Here is a 23,321-nt window from a genome sequence, read left to right as displayed (position 1 = left end):
ACATTTCATACATAAACAACTTTGAAAGTGTAATGTAATTTGATTAAAAATTGAATAGTTGAAAAATGCAAAAAAAAAAAAGTCGACGAACCGTCGAACCGGCCCGGAACCGGCGGTTCAAGCCGAAAACCGGCGGTTTTGAACCGCCGCGTAAACCGCCGGTTTGTTGAACCTGAACCGGAACCGCCGAGAGCTAGGCGGGCCGGTTCAGGTTCAAGCATTTCCTGAACCTTGAACCGCCGGTTCATGACCCTGAACCGGCGGTTCGTGACCCTTGTGCACACCTAGTTCTACTCCATCTTGGATTCTAATCAAAACGTTAGTGTTTGATATAACACTAAATTGATCATGTTGCGCGCTACGTATTTCAAGTAACATTGCTCATACGGTATTCTGATTTATCAATATCGCTAGTTATTCATAACTCAATAATCATGACATCTTGAGTAGTGATGATTAACATTTAAAAAGAGACTAACATTATTATATTATAAAATTGTGTCTTGATACGCTAAGTTGATATTTTCCCAAAGAGGTATTCTAAGCTAGTTTTAGCTAGTTAGAATTTATTATACAACAATAAATAAGGTCTTTCAAAACTCTTAGCACTCTTTGAAAAATATTACCGAGACTTTTATAAGAAAACAATTATTATCTCTATTTCTTAAAAATACTATGAATTATTTTCTATTAGTCCGTCCCTCAAAATCATGAATTTTCTTAAAAAAAATTTCTCTCTATTGGTGTGCAATTTATTCTCCACTAAAACGTCATTCAATTATCATGACTAATTATCATATGATAATCAATCTAACATTAAATTGTAAAATTATTTTAATTGAAAGGATGATATAACTAATTATCATATAATTATGCATCTAGTATTAAGGCAATATGCCATTTTTATATCGAGCAAGTGCTCAATAAATTGTTGGCGACCCTTATATCGAGCATATTCATCTACTTGTAATTGCTCGGATCATATAGTTGACGATTAAAGGTCAAAATTGGTCCTGAACATATGTCAATTTTACGATTTTTGTCATAAATATTATCTTTTGAATTTTTGCATCCCAAACATTTCAACTCGGATCACAATTGGTCCTAAACTAACAGTTCCATCAATTTTTAAACGGTCAACGTTTTTAACCCGATTTTGACCAATTAGAGCTGTTAAGTATGATAATTTTTAATTATTTAATAATCAAAATTATTTTTTTGTAAATAAAATCATAAATTATTTATTTTAAATACATGAAATGAAGACCCCCCACCACCGGAGAAGACCTCCCCCACTCCCCCCTCGTCGGAGAAGACCCGCCGCTGCGCCAAGAAGAAAAGGAACCTCCCCACCAAGATCCGCCTCAGCACTTCCTCCACCGACAGCGGCTGGTTCAGCAGCGAAGGCGCCGCCACCACCGCCGACAAGGAAATCGAAACCCTAGTCTCCTCCTCCCCGAGATCCTCCTCCGTGCTCCATCCTATCCGAGAAATGCAGCCCTTCCCCAATTCAAACCCTAGACACCCTCACATGCGGAGCAGGAGATTGATACGTGAAGAGGAGTGAAGAAGAAGAGATGGAGATTGAATAAACTATCTAGTTAAGTAGTAGTTAAGTAGTTAAGAAGATTAGTGGAAAATGAGTTAATTGAGCTGTTAATTAGTTAGCTGATTAGTTAGCTGAGCTGGCAGCTTATCCCAATAAATAGGGTCTGTAATCGCAATTGACATTTTATGCTTAATGAAATCAAATCTATCTCTCTCTCTTATCTCTCTCTCTCTCAATATGCTGTAACTGCCAGTGAGCATCTCTGGTCAGGTTCTGGTGCCTTCTTCGGTGGCTGTTCAGATCCCAGTCGCCCTAGTCTGTACCAAGTGTTGTTTCAAACTCACCAATCTCTCACTCTCTTCTCTAATATATCTGCTTGAAAAAGCAGAGAGTAAGCTCTAATTTGCTTTGAATAATAGAGAATAAAATGAGAAAAGATCAAGACAGAGAGATGATCGAATGTGAAACTTCAATATATGATTTGTGATAATCACTCGATCTTAAATACACAGAAAAAACTAGCTTAACCACTAAACACGTACTGCATCAGCAACTAATCTACTAACACACTAACTAAGCCACTAAAAAGACTCCTAAAATAGCAGCTGACTTGACTCTAGAAAGATACTGCAGAGAACAAGTCAAAACTTGCTTTTACAGATTATTCGACTAACTTGAAACAGAAAATACTAAATTTGAAATACTAAACTTAAAATTCAAATCCATGTCTAATTCACTTCACCACATATCTCCTCCTTGGATTAGACCCCTGGACACACTCCAACTTCATGAATGAATTGACTGAACCTGCTCACAGCAAGAGGTTTAGTAAACACATCAACAATTTGATCTTCTGTTTTGCAGTAGCTCAACTTCACTTCATCATCTTGCTGCACTTCTCGAAGATAGTAGAACCTTAGCTTGAAATGCTTAGTCTTGCCATGAAACACTGGATTTTGTGAAATAGCAATAGCTGCTTGGTTGTCCACATGTAGTATTGTTGAATTGTTCTCCTTCATGCCTAGATCATACAACAATTTACTTAGCCAAACAACATGTTTAGCAGCTGCCGTTGCTGCTACAAATTCAGCTTCTGCAGTGGATTGTGCAACTACTTCTTGCTTCTTTGTGCTCCATGAGAAGCATCTTGATCCCAAAGAGAAACAAAAACTTGTTGTACTCTTCATGTCCTCTGCCGAACCACCCCAATCACTATCCACATAGCTAACCAGCCTCATTTCTTGAACTTCCATAAATCTCACACCATAGCCTTGAGTTCCTTTCAAGTACCTTAGTACTCTCTTTGCTGTTGTGAGATGTTCTTCATTTGCACAGTGGAGAAATCGAGACAGAATACTCACATCATGTTGAATATCGGGTCTGGTAGCTGTTAAGTACATCTAGCATCCCACCATCTTCCTATATTCACTTTCAAGTTCTGACTCATCCTCGCTTCCCCTGCTCAACTTCTCCTTCTGATTCGCGGGAGTTGAAACTGACTTGCATTCACTCATATTGAAACGCTTCAGCACTTCCTTGGTATACTTCTTTTGAAATAGAAAAATGTCACCTTTCTTCTGATGAACTTCCATGCCTAAGAAATATGCTATTTTTCCAAGACCAGTCACTTCAAACTCCTTCATTAACCCATCCTTTAGCTTCTAAATTTCATGCTCTTCATCTCCAGTAACTAACAGATCATCCACATAAATGGACACCACAACCAGACCACTCTTATTTTGTTTAAAATAAAGAGTCACTTCACTCAAGCTTTTCTGAAATCCGAGCTGCCGAAGATGAGCATCAATCTTGTTGTACCACGCCCTTGGAGCTTGCTTTAAACCATATAAAGCTTTATTGAGTTTGTAGACTTTCTCCTCCTAACCTTTAACAATAAAACCATCAGGCTAGTTTACATAAATTTCCTCACTTAGCTCACCATTGAGGAAGGCTGATTTGACATCTAACTGGTAGACATTCCATTGTTTCTGAGCAGCAACAACAAGTAGCAGTCTGATAGTATCCATTCTAACTAGTATACACTCTATAAGCCTTAGATTGTGAGCTATAACCCATAAATATTTCGGCCTTCCCTCTATAATCTAACATATGTCTTCCAATTGAATGAGTAAGATAGAAACATAAACAGCCAAATATTCTTAGATTACTGACCTTTGGCTTGTAACCATGCCAAGCTTCAAATGGAGTGAGATTGGTAAGTGCTCTCATTGGCAATATATTCAGCAAAAACACAACAGTATTCACAGCTTCTGCCCAAAATGGTTTGGCCAGTTGTTTCCCATGGAGCATACATCTTCCCATCTCCACGATGCTTCTATTTTTCCTTTCACTCACTCCATTTTGTTGATGAGTGTAAGGAACAGAGAGTTGATGTTTAATACCAGCAGCTTCACATATTTCTTTGAATCTGTTGGAGGTGTATTCACCTCCATTGTCTGTCCTCAAGATCTTGATTTTGCTGTTTGTCTCATTCTCCACCTCATGTTTGAACTTGAGGAAGACACCATCGACTTCGCCTTTCTGTCTCAGAAAATATACCCAACAAAATCTTGTAGAATCATCTATGAAAGTCACAAAATACATGCTCCCATTCAGAGACTTTTCTGGCATTGGACCACAAATATCCGAGTGCACCAGCTGAAGCTTTTCCCCCACTCTCCAGCTTGACCTCTGAAATGGCTTCCTTGCAAGTTTCCCTTGCAAGCAAGTCTCACTGATAAGGCTAATTTCATGCATTGATTAAGGTGTTAAATTCATGCATTTACGGGGTCTAACACATTTTTTTAAGCCAGGTGTGTAGAGAATTCGCCAGGTCCAGGAAAAAGAGAAGGACGTTTGCATGGCGCAAGGAAATGGCGATAAAAGTGAGCATTGTGTAAAAATGACCAGACGAAGGAGATCAAGAAGCCGAAGGGCAGAACGGAGATTTCTGCGAAAGCTTCTAGAAGATCAAACCCGCACCTATACAAGGAAGAGTTAGTTGTCGAGGGAGGAGACTTTAGACAGGGAGCTCTCGTCTCTCGGCACTGTTGGCTCTCTTAGCTCACTCACCATACTCTACACACTTGTTTTATCGGGAACTTGAGGGGTTTTCGGGTTTCAATTGCTGTTACGTAGTTGGGTAACACCGTCCTTGAAGAGGGCAAAGATACAATTTATTGCTTTCGTTTTAGTTTGTTATCGTGAATTTCACCGAGCTTCGTCGTTCGAAGCTCGACTCTGTTTTCTGTTGAATTTCCGTTATCTATGCAATTTTCTGTTTCTGAATTTACTTTGCTGATGTTGATTTCGATCATGGATGCATTTGATTTTGAATTTATCATAGTTACTGAACTGGATGTTTGATTTCTGCGTTGGTTTACTGAGTTTGAGTGGAAGTATTAGAAGTTTGTGTTGATCGAAGCAGATTTGTTGAATCGAAAGTTATGGAGTTAATTTTGTTGGTTGTTGGGTTCGGAATGCTTGGATCCGGAGTGGATTAAGCATCCGACGTCTGGATCTGAAACATAGTTGATCGTGGTCGATGCCTAGTTTTCGTTTCATTCTGTCTAGTATATGTAGATCTGTTTTATTTCCGGCTAATAGCAAGTTTCTGACGTCCGCGCTTTTACATTCTGTTTGAATCTGGAAATGTGCTCTGTTTTCTTCATGTTCGCGTGTGATTCAGGTAATGAAATGCAGGTAGTTGTTAGTTAAAACCTTAGTTTGTTATTTGCAGCTTTTATTCCGTACTTGCTGTTTCTGGACGATGGTCCCCGCTGTTTACTCACTTTCTGTCTAGCTAGATTAAGAAGCTATTTGCTCGGTCTAAGAAGTTAGTTTAATATCTCGCAGTTATGAGGAAGTTCGATGTCAGCATGATGTTTTCAGTTTCCTAGGTCTAGTGTTTAATTCGTTCCTAGGTCTAGTAGTAGTTTTACCTCAACCCAAAATTGCGTGGCCGCAGCCATTCACCATTTCCAAGGTCTTCTAAATGCTTTCTTACGCGTCCATCTTCGTGGGATCGATCCCTGCTTCCCTGTACTAATTCATAGTATAGCGGGTTGAGGGTTTTGAATGCGGAATCAGTGTGTCCAACGACTGAGATTTCTGATATCCTCTGAGTTCTTAGACCTCGTGATCTAGCGGATTCTCTGAATCTGAGAAGCTTGACCTAGCATTAAAAGCACACATGTTTCCAAAGCGAGTTTCCCTCACAATCATCCATTCTTCCTTCCAACTGAGGCATATCCTCTGCAAGACCATTTCTTTGCATATACTCCATGCCTCTGCAATGAAAATGGCCAATTCTCCTATGCCATAACTCCTCCTGTTCACCTTGCACACAAGTCATGGCTTTGTACCCTCTCTTTGCAGGATCAAATGCAAAAACTTTATTTTGCATTGGAATTTTGAAGAGAGATTTTCTTTCTTTGCTGGAAATGACACACCTTTGATTTTCGAAAGTCACACTCATTCCATTTTCCACCAATTGTCCTACACTTAGAAGGTTTTGGTCTAATTTGGGAACAAAGTAGACATCAGATAATGATTTCATACCTTCAGTTCCTTCAAGCAATACATTGCCTTTGCCTTTTACTTCTAGAAATTCTTCATTCCCTATCCTCACAGTAACATCAACAACTCTGTTGTCGATTTCAGTGAAGATAGCTTGGTTTCCAGACATGTGGTTTGAACACCCACTATCCATCAACCATCATTCACTTGTAGTTCTAGTGGCATGACACGAAGCAACAAACAATTTTTCCACTTCTCCTGCAGCAGCCCGTGCCTCTCCTTGTGGTGAGTTATTCCCCTTGCATATCCTCTCAATATGGCCCATCTTTCCACATTTTCTGCATTTAACATCTGGCCTCCTCCAACACTTGAAGAACGGGTGACCGGTCTTCCCACAATGTTTGCAGGCTTCGTTACCACCTTTTCCAGATTGAGATCCAGCAGCATCAGTGTTGGACATTTTGGTGTCTGCCTTCTTCTTCCAGTTACTACCATGCTTCACCTTGGCTCGCATAACACCTTCAATAGTTGCTTCACCTGTCCTCAACATCTTCCTTTGCTCTTGTGCTTGAAGAGCACTCACAACTTCAGCAAATAATATCTCCGAGATCTCTTTGGTGTTCTCAAGAGAGGCTATCGTTGCTTCAAATTTTTCAGGTAACATAGGAGTTTCTCAATTAGCCGTTCATCTCCTAGATCAGTGCCTAACACATCCAATTTGTTGGCTGTTTCCAGTAGCTTATCTGCAAACTCTTGAATTGATTCACCATCCTTCATCTGCACCCTTTCAAGTTCCCTTTTCAGATTCATCGCCTTCATGGCTTTGATCCTTTTGTTTCCTTCGTACTTCTTCTTCAAGAACTCCCAAATACTCATAGCAGAATCTAGATGCATGATTCTGTTAAATATTATGGGAGTGACAGCAGCATAAAGACTGGATCTCGCCTTCGCTTTCCTGATAACACGTTCCTTGTTAGCCTTGATTTGGGTTACTGTTGGATTGTCTCCCAAAGGAGGTACTTCGTAGTCAACCTCCACAGCCTCCCACAAGTCAGCCCCTTCCAAAAAGGCTTGCATCCTTATTTGCCAGATCTGGTAGTTGCTCCCATCCAGAATTGGAGGAGCAACACTCATGACTCATGCAGTCATCGATCCAGTTTCCATCGCCCTTAAGATGCTAAAGACTCTAGATACCACTTTGTTGTTTCAAACTCACCAATCTCACACTCTCTTCTCTAATATATCTGCTTGAAAAAGCAGAGAGTATAGCTCTAATTAGCGTTGAATAATAGAGAATAAAATGAGAAAAGATAAAGACAGGGAGATGATCAAATGTGGAACTTCAATATATGATTTGTGATAATCACTCGATCTTAAATACACAGAAAAAACTAGCTTAACAGTAAACACGTACTGCATCAGCAACTAATCCACTAACACACTAACTAAGCCACTAAAAAGACTCCTAAAAAATAGCAACTGACTTGACTCTAGAAAGATACTGCAGAGAACAAGTCAAAACTTGCCTTTACAGATTATTCGACTAACTTGAAACAGAAAATACTAAATTTGAAATACTAAACTTAAAATTCAAATCCATGTCTAATTCACTTCACCACATATCTCTTCCTTGGATTAGACCCCTGGACACACTCCAACTTCATGAATGAGTTGACTGAACCTGCTCACAGCAAGAGGTTTAGTAAACACATCAGCAATTTGATCTTCTGTTTTGTAGTAGCTCAACTTCACTTCATAATCTTGCTACACTTCTCGAAGATAGTAGAACCTTAGCTTGAAATGCTTAGTCTTGCCATGAAACACTAGATTTTATGAAATAGCAATAGTTGCTTGGTTGTCCACATGTAGTATTGTTGAAATGTTCTCCTTCATGCCTAGATCATACAACAATTTCCTTAGCCAAACAGCATGTTTAGCAGCTATCGTTGCTGCTACAAATTCAGCTTCTGTAGTGGATTGTGCAACTACAAATTTTAGAGGAATTTATTATGTTGATTTGAAGTGAAGGATGAGGTGTGTATGGTAGAGATTGAAAACGAGAGGGTGATGAAATTGAAGGGGGAGGAATTCTCATTTGAAGGCAACTATGAGAATGCGGAAGTGATGGAGATGGTTTGGTTAGAGCAGACTGAAACGGGGATGGTGATGAATTTGAAGGAGAAGGAATCCTCACTTGAATGCAGCTTTGAGTTGATGAATTCAACATCATTCGCAGCTCAAGAAATGAAGACAAAATTCACCTCCCTCAAGTTTAAGGAAGAGCTTCATTCAATTGCAGCTCCAGAAGATGGATTGCTTAAGGATACACAAGGACGCCTTAGAGATATGAATGCTATGATACCAGATGCTATACACACAACTCCAAAGGTGCTGCACAAGTGGATTGAGGAACCAAGGCATCGCACGACACGAATACTTCAAGTTGCAAGGGAGCACTTCTATGAAATAGAGAGGTGTATGTTGTATTCGATGAGAATGATTGGGAATGATATTGACTCTCTCCGTTTTGCTTCTGGTACTATCTTCAATGGGGTAGTTGGTTTGGAAGTCATTTGTCATTACGGGTACAAACATAGTGGAAGTCATGTTCAAGACCATTTGCAACTGCAGGGTGATGGCGGAGAACTCAGTGAGAACAAGGAGCATCATGCAATACATACAGCTTCAAGGAGTTGATCTCGTTCGGAGGAGAGGGGGAAGAGGAACTTCAAGCACCAGTTAGTTAAACAAGAGCCGATATCTCAGGTTGTCTGCCTAGCTTCACCCCTATGTCTCGTTACTAAATTTATGTCAAGTGGAAGGGTGTTCGACGATCTGCAAAATCGAAAGAGTATCCTCAAGCTTCCAAGCAGTTTGAAAATTACAATTGATGTCATTGAAGGAATGAGCTATTTGCATCAAAATACTAGGGGCTTGAAGGTTGCTAACCTTTGGTTGGATAAAAACAAAGTGCTAATGACTGTTAATGTTGCTGTTTTTGGTGTTGCTCAAGTGCTGGTTCAGCTGGGAATTATGACTGCAGAAGCTGAAATTTGGCAAGGATTTGCATCAGAGGTTTTTAAGTAGAAGCTATATAATCACAGAGACAATGTTTTTATCTATGAGGTTATGCTATGGATGCTTCTAACTGGAAAGAGTCCATATGCTCACAATTGGGAGCATCATCCTATAATAGTTGTGGAGCCTAAACATCACACTGAAAGAGTCTTGCGGATTTTTGAAGAGCTGGAACTTGAGGTCAAGGTTTTTTCCGGGCTGAGAATTATGCAAGTTAAACTGGCCAAAGTGGCAGTAGCTGATGGGAAGAGCTGGAGCTGTGACTCATTATGTAGGGGTGTAAAATGGTCTTTGCAAAACACCTTCTTCACAACTGATGTGTTATTGTTGCCGTTGGAGAATTGTGATATAGTCTTGGGATTTCACTGGTTCGAAAATTTGGGTACTATTCAGTGGGACTTCAAGAATCTGTCTATGGAGTTTAGTTATCAAGGCAAGAAACATGTGCTGAGAGGATATGCTCAGGGTCAGTTACAGTCCATTTCAAGTAAGATCTTGGATAAAATACTTCCTCAATACAGTGATGTTCAGTTTTGTTACTTAGCTGTGAAGGATGAGCAGTTGCTACAACTGCATTCACTTGACTGCTTTGAGAGTAATATGATTGTAGATGATGTTATGGCTCTATTTTTGGAAGGCCATGAGGTAGTATTTAAAGATCCAACATCTCTACCTCCGTTTAGAGATCATAATCATCAAATATTGTTGAATGAGGGCACTCAAGATATAGCTAGCAGATCCTACATACACACTTCAATCCAAAAAGATGTGATTGAGACAGATGCTCTTTCAAGAATTAACACTTCTAGTATTGTGATCAGCTTAGGAAGAAGGAAAGGTGGGTCAATGCTAAAAGAATCATTTTAAGTTTTCGAGGTTGGTTGTTCGAAGTTGGGCCAAAGAAGATTGTTCTTCCAGCTCTGGGAGGCCATTCTCAAACTCGGGAATCATAGGAATGGGGAAATTGAATCAGATCCGCATAAGATTGAAGAACCAAAGCATCGCATGGAGCGCGTCTTTTGGGTTTTCAAAGGAATGTTTCAACGATTTGTTGCGGGAAATATTCAGATTTTCATCCTTGAGGGCAAGGTTGATTTCGGGTGGGATGATTTGATACATGAAAAGGAGTGAAGAAGAAGAGGGGGAGATTGAATAAACTATCTACCTAAGTAGTAGTTAAGTAGTTAAGAAGATTAGTGGAGAATGAGTTAATTGAGCTGTCAATTAGTTAGCTGATTAGTTAGCTGAGCTAGCAGCTTATCCCAATAAATAGGGTCTGTAATCGCAATTGACATTTTATGCTTAATGAAATGAAATATATCCCTCTCTCTTATCTCTTTCTCTCTCTCAATATGATGTAACTGTCGGTGAGCATCTCCGGTCAGGTTCCGGTGCCTTCTTCGGTGGCTGTTCAGATCCTAGCCTCCCTAGTCTGTACCAGAGATCGAGATCATCATCCACGAAGCGGGCGCCGGCTGCGGAGGGGGAGACGACACCGACGAGGCTGTCGGTGTTCAAGAAGCTGATATCCTGCACGGTGGTGGGGAAGGTGAAGGAGAACTTCGCGATCGTGAAGAAGTCGGAAAATCCGCTGGAGGATTTCAAGAGGTGGATGATGGATATGAGATCTGAGATGATCCATTGTATTTCATTTTCTCTTTTTGATATGATTTGTTTTATATTTTAAATGAAAACTTATTAAAATAACTAAGGATATAATTAGGGTATAAGTAATCATACTTAACAGTTTTAATAGGTCAAAATCGGGTTAAAAACGTTGATCGTTTAAAAATTGACTACTGTTAGTTTAGGACCAATTGTGATCCGAGTTGAAATGTTCGGGATGCAAAAATTCAAAAAATAATGTTTATGATCAAAATCGTAAAATGAGCATATGTTCAGGACCAATTTTGACTTTTACTCTATAGTTGAGTGAGCACATTTGCTCGCTAAACGATGTCTTTTGAAAACCATATTTTGAAACCTATGACTACCAAATAAAAAAAGCCTAATAATGACTAGTAGTAAATGATGTATCTAAATCTAAATTCTAATAAATACAAATTCAAATACTTGGTTGTTTGCCTTTGATGAGTTTTTCTTTTGAATAATCCTTCACTAGAAAAAAGAATTATTGAAGCTGAACACATCGTTTCCGTTTGTGTCGACGGAAAATCAAATTGAATGATAAAACCAGTGATGAAATGAGATGTCAAGAAGCAGAAGAAGACAGATTGTTTAGCTGCCAAGCAGAGGCCATCATGATCGGCCTCCCTTTCCACCCAAGCTGAAGGCACCCCTTTTCCACTGTCAACGTGTATCCTTCACTCCCATACCCACCCACCACCCCCTTCACCTCATCCAAACACTCCAACCCCACCACCTGAAACCCCGCCCTCCCCATCTGCCTCCGCCACTGCTCCGCCCTCTCGTGCCTCTCCACCCGATCCTCCCCCTCGCAAGCCACCACGTTGCATATCTCCTCCCCCATATGCCACCTCTCTATCTTCATCCTCTCCCCGCTCCCCCTCGCCAGCCTCCACTCCAGCGAGTCGAACACCGCCGCGTAGTAGTGCAAACACTCCAAAAACCTCCCTAGAAAGAACGGCCCGTTGTGGTTCGCGTCCTGCTCCACCACCGTCACCAAATCCGGACCTATTGCAACAACAGAAGAAAAAAAAATCTCATAACATCAGCGTAAAGATAGAACTGAAACCACCGCACCTACCTAATTTCTTAACAAATAAAAATATATAAAGGGCAAATTGCCTGTAAAGTTATAAACTTTTAACATAGTTTGGTTTTTTTCGTGAACTTTAAATGTTGCATAAGAAGTTATGAACTTTACCAAACGGTGGAAATTTTCCATCCGACCTGACCCGATAGATTTCCGACACAATTACTTATTCTACATGGAGCGCCAAAGACGTGACTTGGCAAAACTCCACTAATTCTGATTGTTTCTCTTCTATCTTGCAATCTCTGACATTGTACTACTAATCTCAAGCATACAAATAAAACAAATGAAAACATACAAATGAATTCAACATACAAATCGAATTCTGCATAAAAGTAGCATTAATTCCACAATTCGAATTAAACGCTAAGCTTCCGGCGCTTCACGAAAGATAAGTTTGTGTCAAATATCTATCGGGTTGGGTTGGATCGGATAATTTACACAATTCGGTAAAGTTCATGACTTTACATGCAACATTTAAAGTTTATAGTAAAACCAAACTATGTTGAAAGTTTACGACTTTACAGGCAATTTGTCCTTAATAAATATACCAATATCTTATAACATCGATCTAAAGAGAGAACTAAAACCACTCCGCCTTCCTAATTTCTTAACAATTAAGAGAATAAATATTAAAAAAATCTAATAATATCCGAGAATAGAAATTAGCGCACCTACCTAATTTCTTAATTGATTGGAGAATCGTCTTCAGCGAGCCTCTGCTCTCCTTCACGTGCTTGTGCAGCTGCATTATGCTGTTCACCACCAACACCTCCTCCTCCTTCAGCCCTAGCTTTTCTCGAGTGAGCGTCAATGGCGAAACCACCTCCCTCACGAAATTACACTCCAAATCAATTCCATATTCGCACAATCTCTTCATGCTGTGCTCTAGCTCCTCCGCGACGGCGTCTGGATCGGTAATTACACCGGTGATCCGTACAATTTTAGGCGGCGAGGGTTGAATCGACAGCGATTTAAGCAGAGACGGCCATTGGAGATTATGCTGCATTCCTAGATCTACAATATGCAGCGATGGCTTTCCATTTGCGGCTTGGCATATGGCGGCGTTGGCGGCCGCGAAGCCGAACGCGATGTAGGGCGTGGTTTTGTGGAGCAATGCGAAGGCCTGAGCCCTTTCCTGCTTTGTAACGGTGGATGCGTTGATTCTGTTGTTGTTGGTGGAAAAGGAGCCGTTTGGAGATATATGTTGGAGGAGTAATAGCCTAGATTTTAATGCGATGGCGAAACAATGTGAGACTCGTTGGAGCGAGTCGCCCCATGGGTTGAGGCGAGGAGAGATCTGGTTGAGTATGGAGTGGGCGAGGTGAGCGTCTCTGCAGCCGACCGCCTCGGCGCAGGTGAGTAGGAGGTGCACTAGCTGAAGCCCCTCGTCTGCGCCTCTTTCGTCGTGATCTGTGGCTTGATTGACATTTGCACGTGAGTAAACATCGTCGGTGATTGAATCTTCTTCGTTGTTGTTGTTGTTGTCGTCGTTGTCATTGAAGAAGGTGTTGACCAGTTGGTCTACCTCGGGTTGAGGAGCGTCGTTTTCATTGTCGTTGGTGAAATCAAGCGACGGCCATGTGTGATCGAGGTCGTGGTCTAGCTCTTGCTCCTCGGCGCGGGCGGCGCAGAACTGGCGGATGGCGGAGTCTTGCCTCATATTCTCCATTGTCTCTCTTATCGTTGCATAACACAATTGCATGCCAAACACTATTCAAGGCTTCTTCCCTTTATTGGCTTATTTATGCAAACCTCAATCTTAATGTCAAATTGCAACATTGATGGTCATTTTAGTAAATTTAGATTTTAAAAACGCATAACTAAAAAGGAAATAAAAATGACTGATGTGTAATGATCCTCGTGTTATCTAAAAATGATTTTATGTATTTTGGTTATGTGGTTTGACATTGCGATTGAGTTTAGTCCCATTATCATCTGAGGAATACGTATAGAAGTGAGAGGAACAAACCAAATTAATTGACTTTAATTTATAGTGGGAGAAGGAAACGAAATAAATTGGTACCAAACCTAAGTATATTTTCGTTATTTAATTATTTGCATGATATTAGCCGGCCTTTGTATTCTGAATATAGAGCTAAACAGAGAGGTAATTGGTCTATCAGGAATTTATGTTAATTCCTTAGCTGCCATTATAAACCCAAGGTCGGCCAACAATCAATGAGACAATTTTAGTTGGCCTATGTTTCTCTAATATTACTATAATATGCTTCTCTCGAATATGGTCTACACTATGTAAACTAATGGAATTTCAATGGTCTGTTGTATAATTGTATTTTTATTTAGGGATATTAGCACCTAATATCATGGAACTTTCAAAAAGTTAGATTTTTTCCACAAACTTTGAAATTGACAAATAATATCACGAACTTTGCCCCGGGTTTATTATTTCCCACCAATGAAAAAATTCCGGCAAATAATATCATGATACAGATTTTTTTTCATAATTTTTCGACAATAATTTCGAGAGCTTCAAGTTTTTCAATATTTGAGAATAATTTTTCTTGAAGCATACTCTCCAAATTTGTTCTTCAATCTATTAATATAGCCGAAAATTTTTTAGTGGTGGGAAATAACAAACTCAGGATAAAGTTCGTGATATTATTTGTCAATTTTAAAGTTCGTGAGAAAAACTCTAACTTTTTGAAAGTCATAATATTAGGTTTCAATATCCCATTTATTTATTATTTTGAAAAGGAGTTTTGTGTCGTATCTGATTCGTCAATTACCTGATTAGGAAGTAGTGTTTCTGTTTTAAAAATTGCCACAGCTACCTGTCACCACCAACTCTACATTTTCATACTTGTTTCTAGATATAGTAGCTATAGAATCTTAGGCTAATTCAATCAACAATTTGTTGAACTAATTAATACTATAATTAATATCTCAATCACCAAACAGGTCCAGAAAATAGCATGAAGCAGTAGTTCAACCGATTGAGTACTTGATTTTAGCCATAGTTTTCGATCTATCTTCATAAACTACCTTAATGTAAAATCTACCGTTTGCCGTGATTGGCTGGGTTCTGTTAATAAATGATCTATGTTTGATTTTGATGTGGACTGTGAATATTTAAAAAAAAGGGTAAACATTTTTAAAAAGAACTAAAATTTCATAAGAACTCCCTCCGTCCCACAACTTCCACGATAGTCGAGTCATATTCACTTTTGGGTCATCCCAATGTAGTTGAATCATTCTCTTTTTAGCAAAAACTTTGTTCCAACTTCCACGATAGTTGAGTCATATTCATTTTTGGATCATCCCAACGTAGTTAGAATCATTTTTCTATTTAGCAAAAAACTTTGTTCTTCTCTTTCAATGCATACAAACATCAACAGTTGGCTCTGAGCGTTACACTGGACTCCACAACTTCAAGTACAAAGTATTTATATTTCTTAATGTTCATATATTAATGATTCCTTAAGATATTAATATTGCACGTACGTTTACTGAAAATCAAAATGTACTGACTATGAACCTGCCTTCTTTGTTGTCAGGGCCGAAGAAGACATTACGCGTAACTGGCTAGCTATTTCAGTAAACGAAGGTCTCAGGGATGGATTTGGGGCCCAACACTCCTCCATTAATCTTCTCCATTCTGAATCACAGTAGCTTGGAATGGTAGGCCTCAATGTGTTGTTTACGATGCCACCTGCAAGCATGAAAGAAGTTGTCAAATTTGAGAAAACACAGCCATGTTTCCTGGACACGAAGAAATCTGTTGTTGATGTACATCGTAGTCACACAGCTGACACGTATTCGTATCCTAGATATGCTTATGAAAGGTGAAGCCAGGCAGTCAATTCCTTTCATCAACTAAAACTTCACTGAACGATCTGATTTCTTTTATTCGGTATAGTATCAGTAGGAAAATTTTCTAATTTTTTCACATTACAGGCAAGCTTATTTTCACAAAGGACTTTCAGTTCTTAGATCTGCAGAAACATGCAAGTACAAAACAAACAACAATTAAATTACAAGGAATGGGACCAACCATCAAAGGTTACAGATAATAATTTTGTGAAGTATGCCACCTGATAGAGTAAAATTACAAACCTATGATTGCACCATAATGCATGTTGGCATAAGGCTCCTCCCCAGTGAGAATCTCCCACAAGACAATACCAAAAGAAAAAACATCAACCTGTCAAAAGGTTACAGAACAAAGATTATTAAACGGATCTGAAGAATAAGAACACTGATTATTACTGGCTTGGCTGTAAATATGTTGTTTCCATTGTTCTGAAAACAGAAGTTTCACAGACCAAGGTCACTTTTGCAATCCATAGGAAAATTTATAGAATCAAAAACATTTTCAGGGTTAAATTATATTATCAACTTTATATTCAGTATCAGTTTCTACTTATAATGTATACAGTGATGCCGGACCTTCTCAGATACTTTATTGCTACTTCCATTAAGAAGCTCTGGAGCCATCCATGGAAGAGTTCCCCGCACTCCCCCAGAAACCAAGGTGTTTCGCTTTATTTTAGATAAGCCGAAATCTCCCACCTAATAAAATGCATTGCAACATAACAATTCGATCAGTGAAAGCATGAGCCTGGTAATAAAGATTATTACACTGCCGTAACACTAGTAGGATGACAATGAACTCTTATGTCTCAAATTGATCATTTATCACATCCACGTAGAAAGAAAAGTTCACAGGAAACCTTGCATATAGGTCTTGAAGGATCTTTCAAGTTGACAAGCAAATTATCACATTTCAGATCAAAGTGCACTATATTTTTCGAATGCAAATATTCCATTCCAAAAGCTGCATCCATGGCGATTGTGAGCCTCTTGCGACGATCAAGATGTCTGCAAATTTGTAATTGTATTAACAAAAAAGGGGTAATTGCAAAACAAAAGAAGTCAAAATAAATAATACTCCCTCCATCCACAAAAGTAGTAATTGCATGAGTTTTAATACAAAATTAGTAAACTACGAGAGAGATAGAGAGAAAAAGTGGTTGGAGTTTTGCTAGTGTCATATGGAATCCACCTCATTAGAGAGAAAAACTTACCAAAAATGGAAGGGGACTAATTTTAGTGGGTGGACCGAAATGAAAAAAAGGACTATTGGTGTCGACAGAGGGAGTAAATCTATGGTGTACACATCTATGTGTTTCAATATAGATCCAATATTTTAATAAAACCCAAAGAGGAAGCACATCAGAACTACTTTCTTCATTCCTTCTCATGAACAGATAACACAAAATTTACCAACCACGTGGATGAGCTGTACCTATCCTTCCGAAGTAAAACATGTCTTAAAGAACCATCGACCATGTACTCTGTCACAGTAGCTAATGTTCCCCCTGGGCCATCTTGTACCACACCGTAAAAAGCAACCACATTTGGGTGGTGAAGCTTTGACAGGATTTCAGCTTCCCTCCAAAACTCGAATGTCTGGAGTATAGAAATTTGGAACAACGTTTCAGCAAGGGTCAAGGTGTGCACGTCAACATCATCAAGAAATAAAAAGTGTTCAGGAAAACTTGTTTCCATTTCCTTCAATTTGCTTATCATGAACTTCTCAGAGTATTGAGATCACAAAGCATAAACAAGTTATCAAACATAGCATATATCAATAAAGTCCTAACAAAGAGAAAATAGTATTTGTAAGCCAATTGATGAGTAGCTACCAGTCTCTCCTGCTCTGACTGGCGACCAGTGAAGCAACTCTTTTTTATCCGCTTGATCGCCACATCTGAGCCTCTCCATTTTCCATGATACACTGTCCCAAATGTCCCAGACCCAAGCTTCCTTAGCTCCTCAAGATCGGTATTTTTTATGATCTGCAAAGCAGCCAAAAGGTTGCAGGAGCATAGTTGGTTTATATTTTATATCATCATCCAGGTGCAAGTGTTCAACAGTTAGAAAATTAATGGATGTCAACTGAAACACCTGAGGTAGGTTAAAAAACAGTGACAATGTTGAAATTTAATTGAAGAGTATCCAACATAATATCTGCTAAACCTCAATTATATTTGAAAGTGGAAGAATATGTATGAACCTGTAATGCGGTGATATCAAAATCAGCCAGGGAATGATCTAGAGGAGGTAAGCCAATAATTCCAAATCCATCCTGGAATAAGAGGTAAAGAATAGGTCTCATTTTGGGGGAAAAAATTGTATTCAGTGTGCTACTCATATTTTGTGTGTCTATGTATGTGTGTGTGGTGGTGGTGGGGGGGGGGGGGGGGGAGGGGGGGTTTCATGTTATACATCAAATCATCACACAGAACAATTTCACTAACTTTCAATTGAGATGCATTATAATGAGAAGTAGCTGTAGAAGCAGCTCCATTTTCTCCTGGAAGACCATTCTGACCATCTTTGTCATGATTGTCCTGTACTTCCATGTGACTTGGAAGAACTCCATCTTTCTTCATCGGTGCAAAGTCATATGCCAAAGGAGTCCCCTCTTCAAGTTTTTTAAGTCCAGACGAGAATGCTATATGATCTTGATCAATAAGAGAAACATCTGTTCTTGTAAACTCATCCCCTGCCAGCCTCTGGAAGAAGGACCAATGTTTAGGATCATGGTTTTCTATGTTCACGCTCACACCAGCACCATCTTTCTGTAGAGGGCCAAAATCAGATGCATTATCTGAAAGAAAAGCTTTTGAAAATATATCCGAAAGAAGATCAGAAGGGAATCGGTCACTGATATCAATGAGAATATCCCCCTGCTTGGTCTCAGGAGCAACGCTGGGTTCTTCCACATTCCCTGCCAATGCCAATGGCTGTGAATACCCATGAACATCATTAGCAACTGCCTGACTACTAATTTCATCAACCAAACCAAGCATAGAATTATGAGAGTGCTCAATAGGATCTTCAGGACCCACAGTAGGAAGCTTCGACAACTGTTCTGCTTCTGTCTTAAGGAAGTGATTTTCATGGATGGAACCTTGAGCATCAAGGGGATCCGTATGTGTCAGCTTCTGAGTATTAGCAAGCCCATCATCAGTAGTTTCATGTTCCTGAGGGATAGGCCGTTCAGTAGAAGTTGACTTTTTAGTAGAGATATTCGCATTCCCTTTTTCCAAGTTTTCAACAGATGATGTATCTAAATCCCGCTGGGATATATCGGCCTCTGGCTGATTAACTAGAAACTGAGAACTACGTGAATCATCAGACTTAGATATTCTACCAAGCAATTCTGATTGCTCTCGAGGAACCCACTCAGAACGGAAGACCCTCGGAGGAGGATTAGTAGACCCAAAGTAACTCAAATCAGTACAACCAGACTCAGATATAAGAAGATCAGGAGTGGAAGAAACAAGAGGTTTAGAGACCTGGACATGCTCCTCTGGTTTCCCTGTGCCTTTTGAACTCTTTGAAGATAGTTCCCTATCCAGTTTAGGGACCATACATGACTCTTCAACTGGAAAACTAGGTTCAGTTTTATTACTGCGAACCTGTGAAGGAACAAAGTTCTCGTTTGCACACATGTCCTTATTATCACGCTCTTGTGGAATTATGGCATCAACTTTCTGTATAGTCTCCGTCTCTTGGGGTTTTGTAACTTGCATTCCCAAGCTATCTAGCGACTTTCCTTCAAGTCCCTTCTGATCAGAGACAATCCCATTAGAAGATTGTTGCGTAGAAATTTCAGAATGATTGTAATTTGAAGTGGGAACATTATAGCCAAATTGAGAATGCTGCTGTCTTTCTTGATTGTGGTTGACTGTCTGACCATTATCTGACAGCAAATCAGTTTCACAAACTTTGGAGGAAGTAGGTAAATTTGAATTAGAAGGTTCAGTTTCCCTTGATGGGCCAACAAAAGTTGGCAATGTTGAATTCCTGATGGTCGCTACAGATTGAGTGGCATTCCAACTTGTAACTTTATCTTGATTCAGTGCATCTAAGTTGTTCAAGTTATTTCCTGAAAAGTTTGCTAAACCACATAGAGTAGAGTCTTTTCGAGATCCAATGCCCATTCCATTGACAGCAACCATAAATTTAATCTCAGAATCACATTCAGAGTTGGTCAGACTGAAGTGAGCATCATCCAAGTCCCCAAGCGAGAATAGAAACATCCGAAGCTTTTTTGAACCTTCTCCATCTTCAAGAACATCACACTCCTCCATCATGTTCAACAAATCCTCATCACTCGACACAGAAACTAAAGCATCAAGCTCCTCCCCAGGAAGCTGATATTTTACAGCCCATGTTTCGTTATAAATTGCAATAGCCTTCTGCCATAATTCTTTCCAGGTAATGCCTTTATTTATTCGAACGATGCGTGTTTCTCCACCAACATATCTGAGCCTTCCATCAATTGGCCGAGGTAGGATTCTTCCACCAAAGCTGCAGAGAACCTTAAGCTTAGGGCTATAAGAAGTTCCAGATCTAGCATAAACAAGTGTGTGCTGGCTATTCTGACCTGATAAACATCGTGGTGCTGATTGCATCGATTGGAAAGAACCATTGTTAAATTTGTCCCCATGCAAAGAAAAATTATTCCGTTCAAATTCTCTCGGATCTTTTTCTGCAGTAGACATCATGGTGATAGCTGAGCCACTTTCTGAGACAGTATGATTATTGCCCCGAATTCCTTTTAGCTCCAAGTGACTAGATGCATTACTGGAATCACCGGCGACATCTGAAACAGGTTTCTTGGGATTGACCCGGTCGCGCATAAATTCCAGAGAAAATTCCTCACCAGTTTGTATTGAGTAATTATGTACGGGTTTGGCTTCTGAAAAATTACTCTCTGCAGAGTTCAAACTCGCATTTGCATGAGCGGAAGAATCTACCTTGGAAGCTTGTAATTCAGAATGATGTTCTTGGTTTCCAACTTCTGATGAACGGAATTGCACCGGATTTTGATTCTTTGAAGTTTCCATTCCAAGATTAGAGAATTTCTTCTCTCTGGAGCAATCGTTCAAAGAGAACAACCACCAATGCCACAATCTCAATAATAACTCAAAAAATCAAGATAGGATAACCACGATGCTCACTGCAAAGCAAAAAATCTGTTTAAAAAAATGCACATTCGTTTCTATGTGATACATAAAGTTAAGGAACAATTTCTGTCTTGAGTTCCGATGGTGGAGACGCCCATAAACTCCACAAAGGATTCTGAATGAAATACACACTGTCAAAAGATGAATTACTTATTTCTTATTAATATTAGACACTGAACTAGGTCAACGAACAATATATGAAACCACATTCCCAAAAAAAAGACTCGCGTTCCTCACATCTTCGTAATGATTCTATTCAAATGTGGCAGGAGGCATAACAAATTTACAAATTTACAGAATATATGGAATTATTTGTGAAATTAGGTGATCATTCTTATAGTAAGATGTACCCGGGCCAAGTTGGCAGACAATTACTGGAATTTCTCCTGATCTATGACGTTTTAAAAATCAATGGAAGGAAGGAAAAAATGAACACCCATCAATTACACAACGGCAACCGAATAATTTCAAGATCAAGGTTACAGCCCTTCAAAACAATCAATTCTCCTGCAGTTAGACCTACAAACAAAGCGAAAACCCTCCAAAACCCACTCCATGCAAAAGTCTGGGAAGAGCAATTCGATTATCACAATATTCGCACATAAAACCTCTCAAACTCGTCAGAAAGCTGTAAAAAATAAACAATCGCAGCCCTACCAAGAACCCTAATTTCTAAGAAACCATAAAAAGAGATATTATAACACAGGAATCAGCGGCAACAAAAATTCTACTTCACGCGCGAAGGTTAAAAAGATTATACTACATCAGAATGTGTTAGATAGAAGAGAAACAGTAAATGTTCACCTGAAGAGAAGAATGCAGAAGAATGTCTCAAGCTGTTGAGTGATGCCGCCATTACCACGGCTTCATCTTCATCGTGAACGGAACGAAATGAAAAGGAGCGCTGTTGTGTTTAGATTTTGAGGAGAGAGAATAAAATAAAGAAATGTTTTATCAATCGTGAAGGGGTTTGGTTTCGTCGTTTTCGAAAGCATTTTAAGCAGGCAAGAGAATGAAGGCTCAGAGTTTATGATTATTGAAACTCGGTATGAAATACCAAATATGCCCTCATGTTCTGCGTTTATTACTCATATGCCATTTCTTTAAATGACGGCGCCCGCATGAATAGGGGTGAGTAGGTACGGTATACCTTACCGAAACCATCATACCGTATACCTTACCGAAAATTCGATATGAGAAAAAATCATACCTTTACCTTACCAAAATTTTCGGTATACCGAACTTCGGTATACCTTATTTTCGGTATGATAAATTTCAATATCGATACCATACCTTATTTTCAGTATGTCATATCTAAATTCGATATACCGTACTTTTTCGGTATACCAGAGTTTTACGGTATATCGGACTACAATACGACATACCAAAATATCATTATTTTGTAAATAATTCTAAATACAAACACAAATTAAATTAAAATTTAAAAAGCACTTAGAAAACATGAAATTTAATCAAACTCAAACATATTCAATAAAAAACTGCAACAATTAAACTACACGCAATCACATAACGTTCAACGATATTTATTTGGAACTAATTTAACTAAAATCTTATATTTGTTTAAAACTAATTGATTCAATGATATCAAATTTTCCTAATTGAGTTTATTTGATTTTATATTTACATGATTACCCGACAACTATAATGAGGCAAGATTTGATTTCTACATGTAAATATTTATTTGTTTGGTAAAAGTATGAATTTACTTGATATAATTTGGCATATATTGATATCAGTATATACCTAAAATTACGGTATATACCATATTTTTGGTATATACATAAAATTACGGTATATACCGTATTTTCGGTATACCCCGGTATACCTCGGTATATGAAAATTCATACCGTTACCGTACCGAAATAAATCGGTAAGGTATGATACCTTACCGAAAATTGCGGTATAGCGAAAATCCGGTATTTTCGGTATTTTTTCGATACGGTAAGGACGGTATTTTGGTATTTTTACCCAGCCCTACGCGTGAATATGAAATCTCACCAGCAAACTAACCTCCTAACTGTCTCTATCTCCAAAATTGTAACCAAAAGTTTGATCTCCTCCAGACGGTCTCACACCGATATGAGATATTGTACGAGTCGTCGGCCTTGTGCCTTCGGATCATTTGTCCAATTGACTTGCTAGGATTGTGCAAGTTGCGATGCGGCATGGCTACTGCTATTTATTCTTGTAGGAGTACATCTTTTTAGTACATTAATTATCCTAAATGAGCAAATTTGGTCCGTAACATTTCATGATATCTTTTGAGGTCCATCAACTATAAATTAATATCAATTCAAATACTTTTTAGCTATTTTCAATATTTTTCAGACAAAAATGTCCTTAAAGCCATGTAGAACAATTCAATCTAGTAACACCCCGACTTTTTCTACCATTTTTATTTGTTCTCGTAGTG

At 39.0% G+C, this 23,321-nt stretch overlaps 3 protein-coding genes across 4 annotated transcripts; all 3 read right to left on the bottom strand.

Moving 5' to 3' along the window:
* Window positions 1-6,266: 6,266 nt before the first annotated feature.
* On the bottom strand, window positions 6,267-7,201 carry LOC121786822. Its single transcript, XM_042185437.1, has 2 exons — window positions 6,772-7,201; window positions 6,267-6,709 (listed from the first exon to the last, which is right to left on the bottom strand). Exons 1-2 carry the CDS (start codon window positions 7,199-7,201, stop codon window positions 6,267-6,269), a joined length of 873 nt encoding a protein of 290 aa, XP_042041371.1.
* A 4,119-nt stretch (window positions 7,202-11,320) lies between these two features.
* Window positions 11,321-13,660, bottom strand: LOC121787009 (GRAS family protein RAD1-like). Its single transcript, XM_042185612.1, has 2 exons — window positions 12,561-13,660; window positions 11,321-11,800 (listed from the first exon to the last, which is right to left on the bottom strand). The coding sequence occupies exons 1-2, from the start codon at window positions 13,585-13,587 to the stop codon at window positions 11,358-11,360; spliced, it is 1,470 nt and encodes a 489-aa protein (XP_042041546.1). The 5' UTR covers window positions 13,588-13,660; the 3' UTR covers window positions 11,321-11,357.
* A 1,511-nt stretch (window positions 13,661-15,171) lies between these two features.
* Window positions 15,172-21,863, bottom strand: LOC121787208. 2 transcript variants are annotated; one of them, XM_042185884.1, is made up of 9 exons: window positions 21,692-21,863; window positions 18,167-20,880; window positions 17,923-17,994; window positions 17,552-17,704; window positions 17,152-17,315; window positions 16,577-16,724; window positions 16,293-16,415; window positions 15,960-16,047; window positions 15,172-15,555 (listed from the first exon to the last, which is right to left on the bottom strand). In XM_042185884.1, exons 2-9 carry the CDS (start codon window positions 20,765-20,767, stop codon window positions 15,374-15,376), a joined length of 3,531 nt encoding a protein of 1,176 aa, XP_042041818.1. In that variant the 5' UTR covers window positions 20,768-20,880; window positions 21,692-21,863; the 3' UTR covers window positions 15,172-15,373. The 2 variants fall into 2 exon arrangements, with proteins under 2 accessions (XP_042041818.1, XP_042041819.1); XM_042185885.1 differs by lacking the exon at window positions 21,692-21,863 and having other exon boundaries at window positions 18,167-20,228; window positions 20,305-20,446.
* Between the last annotated feature and the right edge of the window lie 1,458 nt (window positions 21,864-23,321).

The sequence above is a fragment of the Salvia splendens genome, chromosome 22, assembly GCF_004379255.2.
Source record: "Salvia splendens isolate huo1 chromosome 22, SspV2, whole genome shotgun sequence".
Classification (NCBI taxonomy): domain Eukaryota; kingdom Viridiplantae; phylum Streptophyta; class Magnoliopsida; order Lamiales; family Lamiaceae; genus Salvia; species Salvia splendens.
The sequence above is the reverse complement of the archived record's forward strand: the minus strand, read 5'-3'. Positions and strand labels throughout refer to the sequence as shown.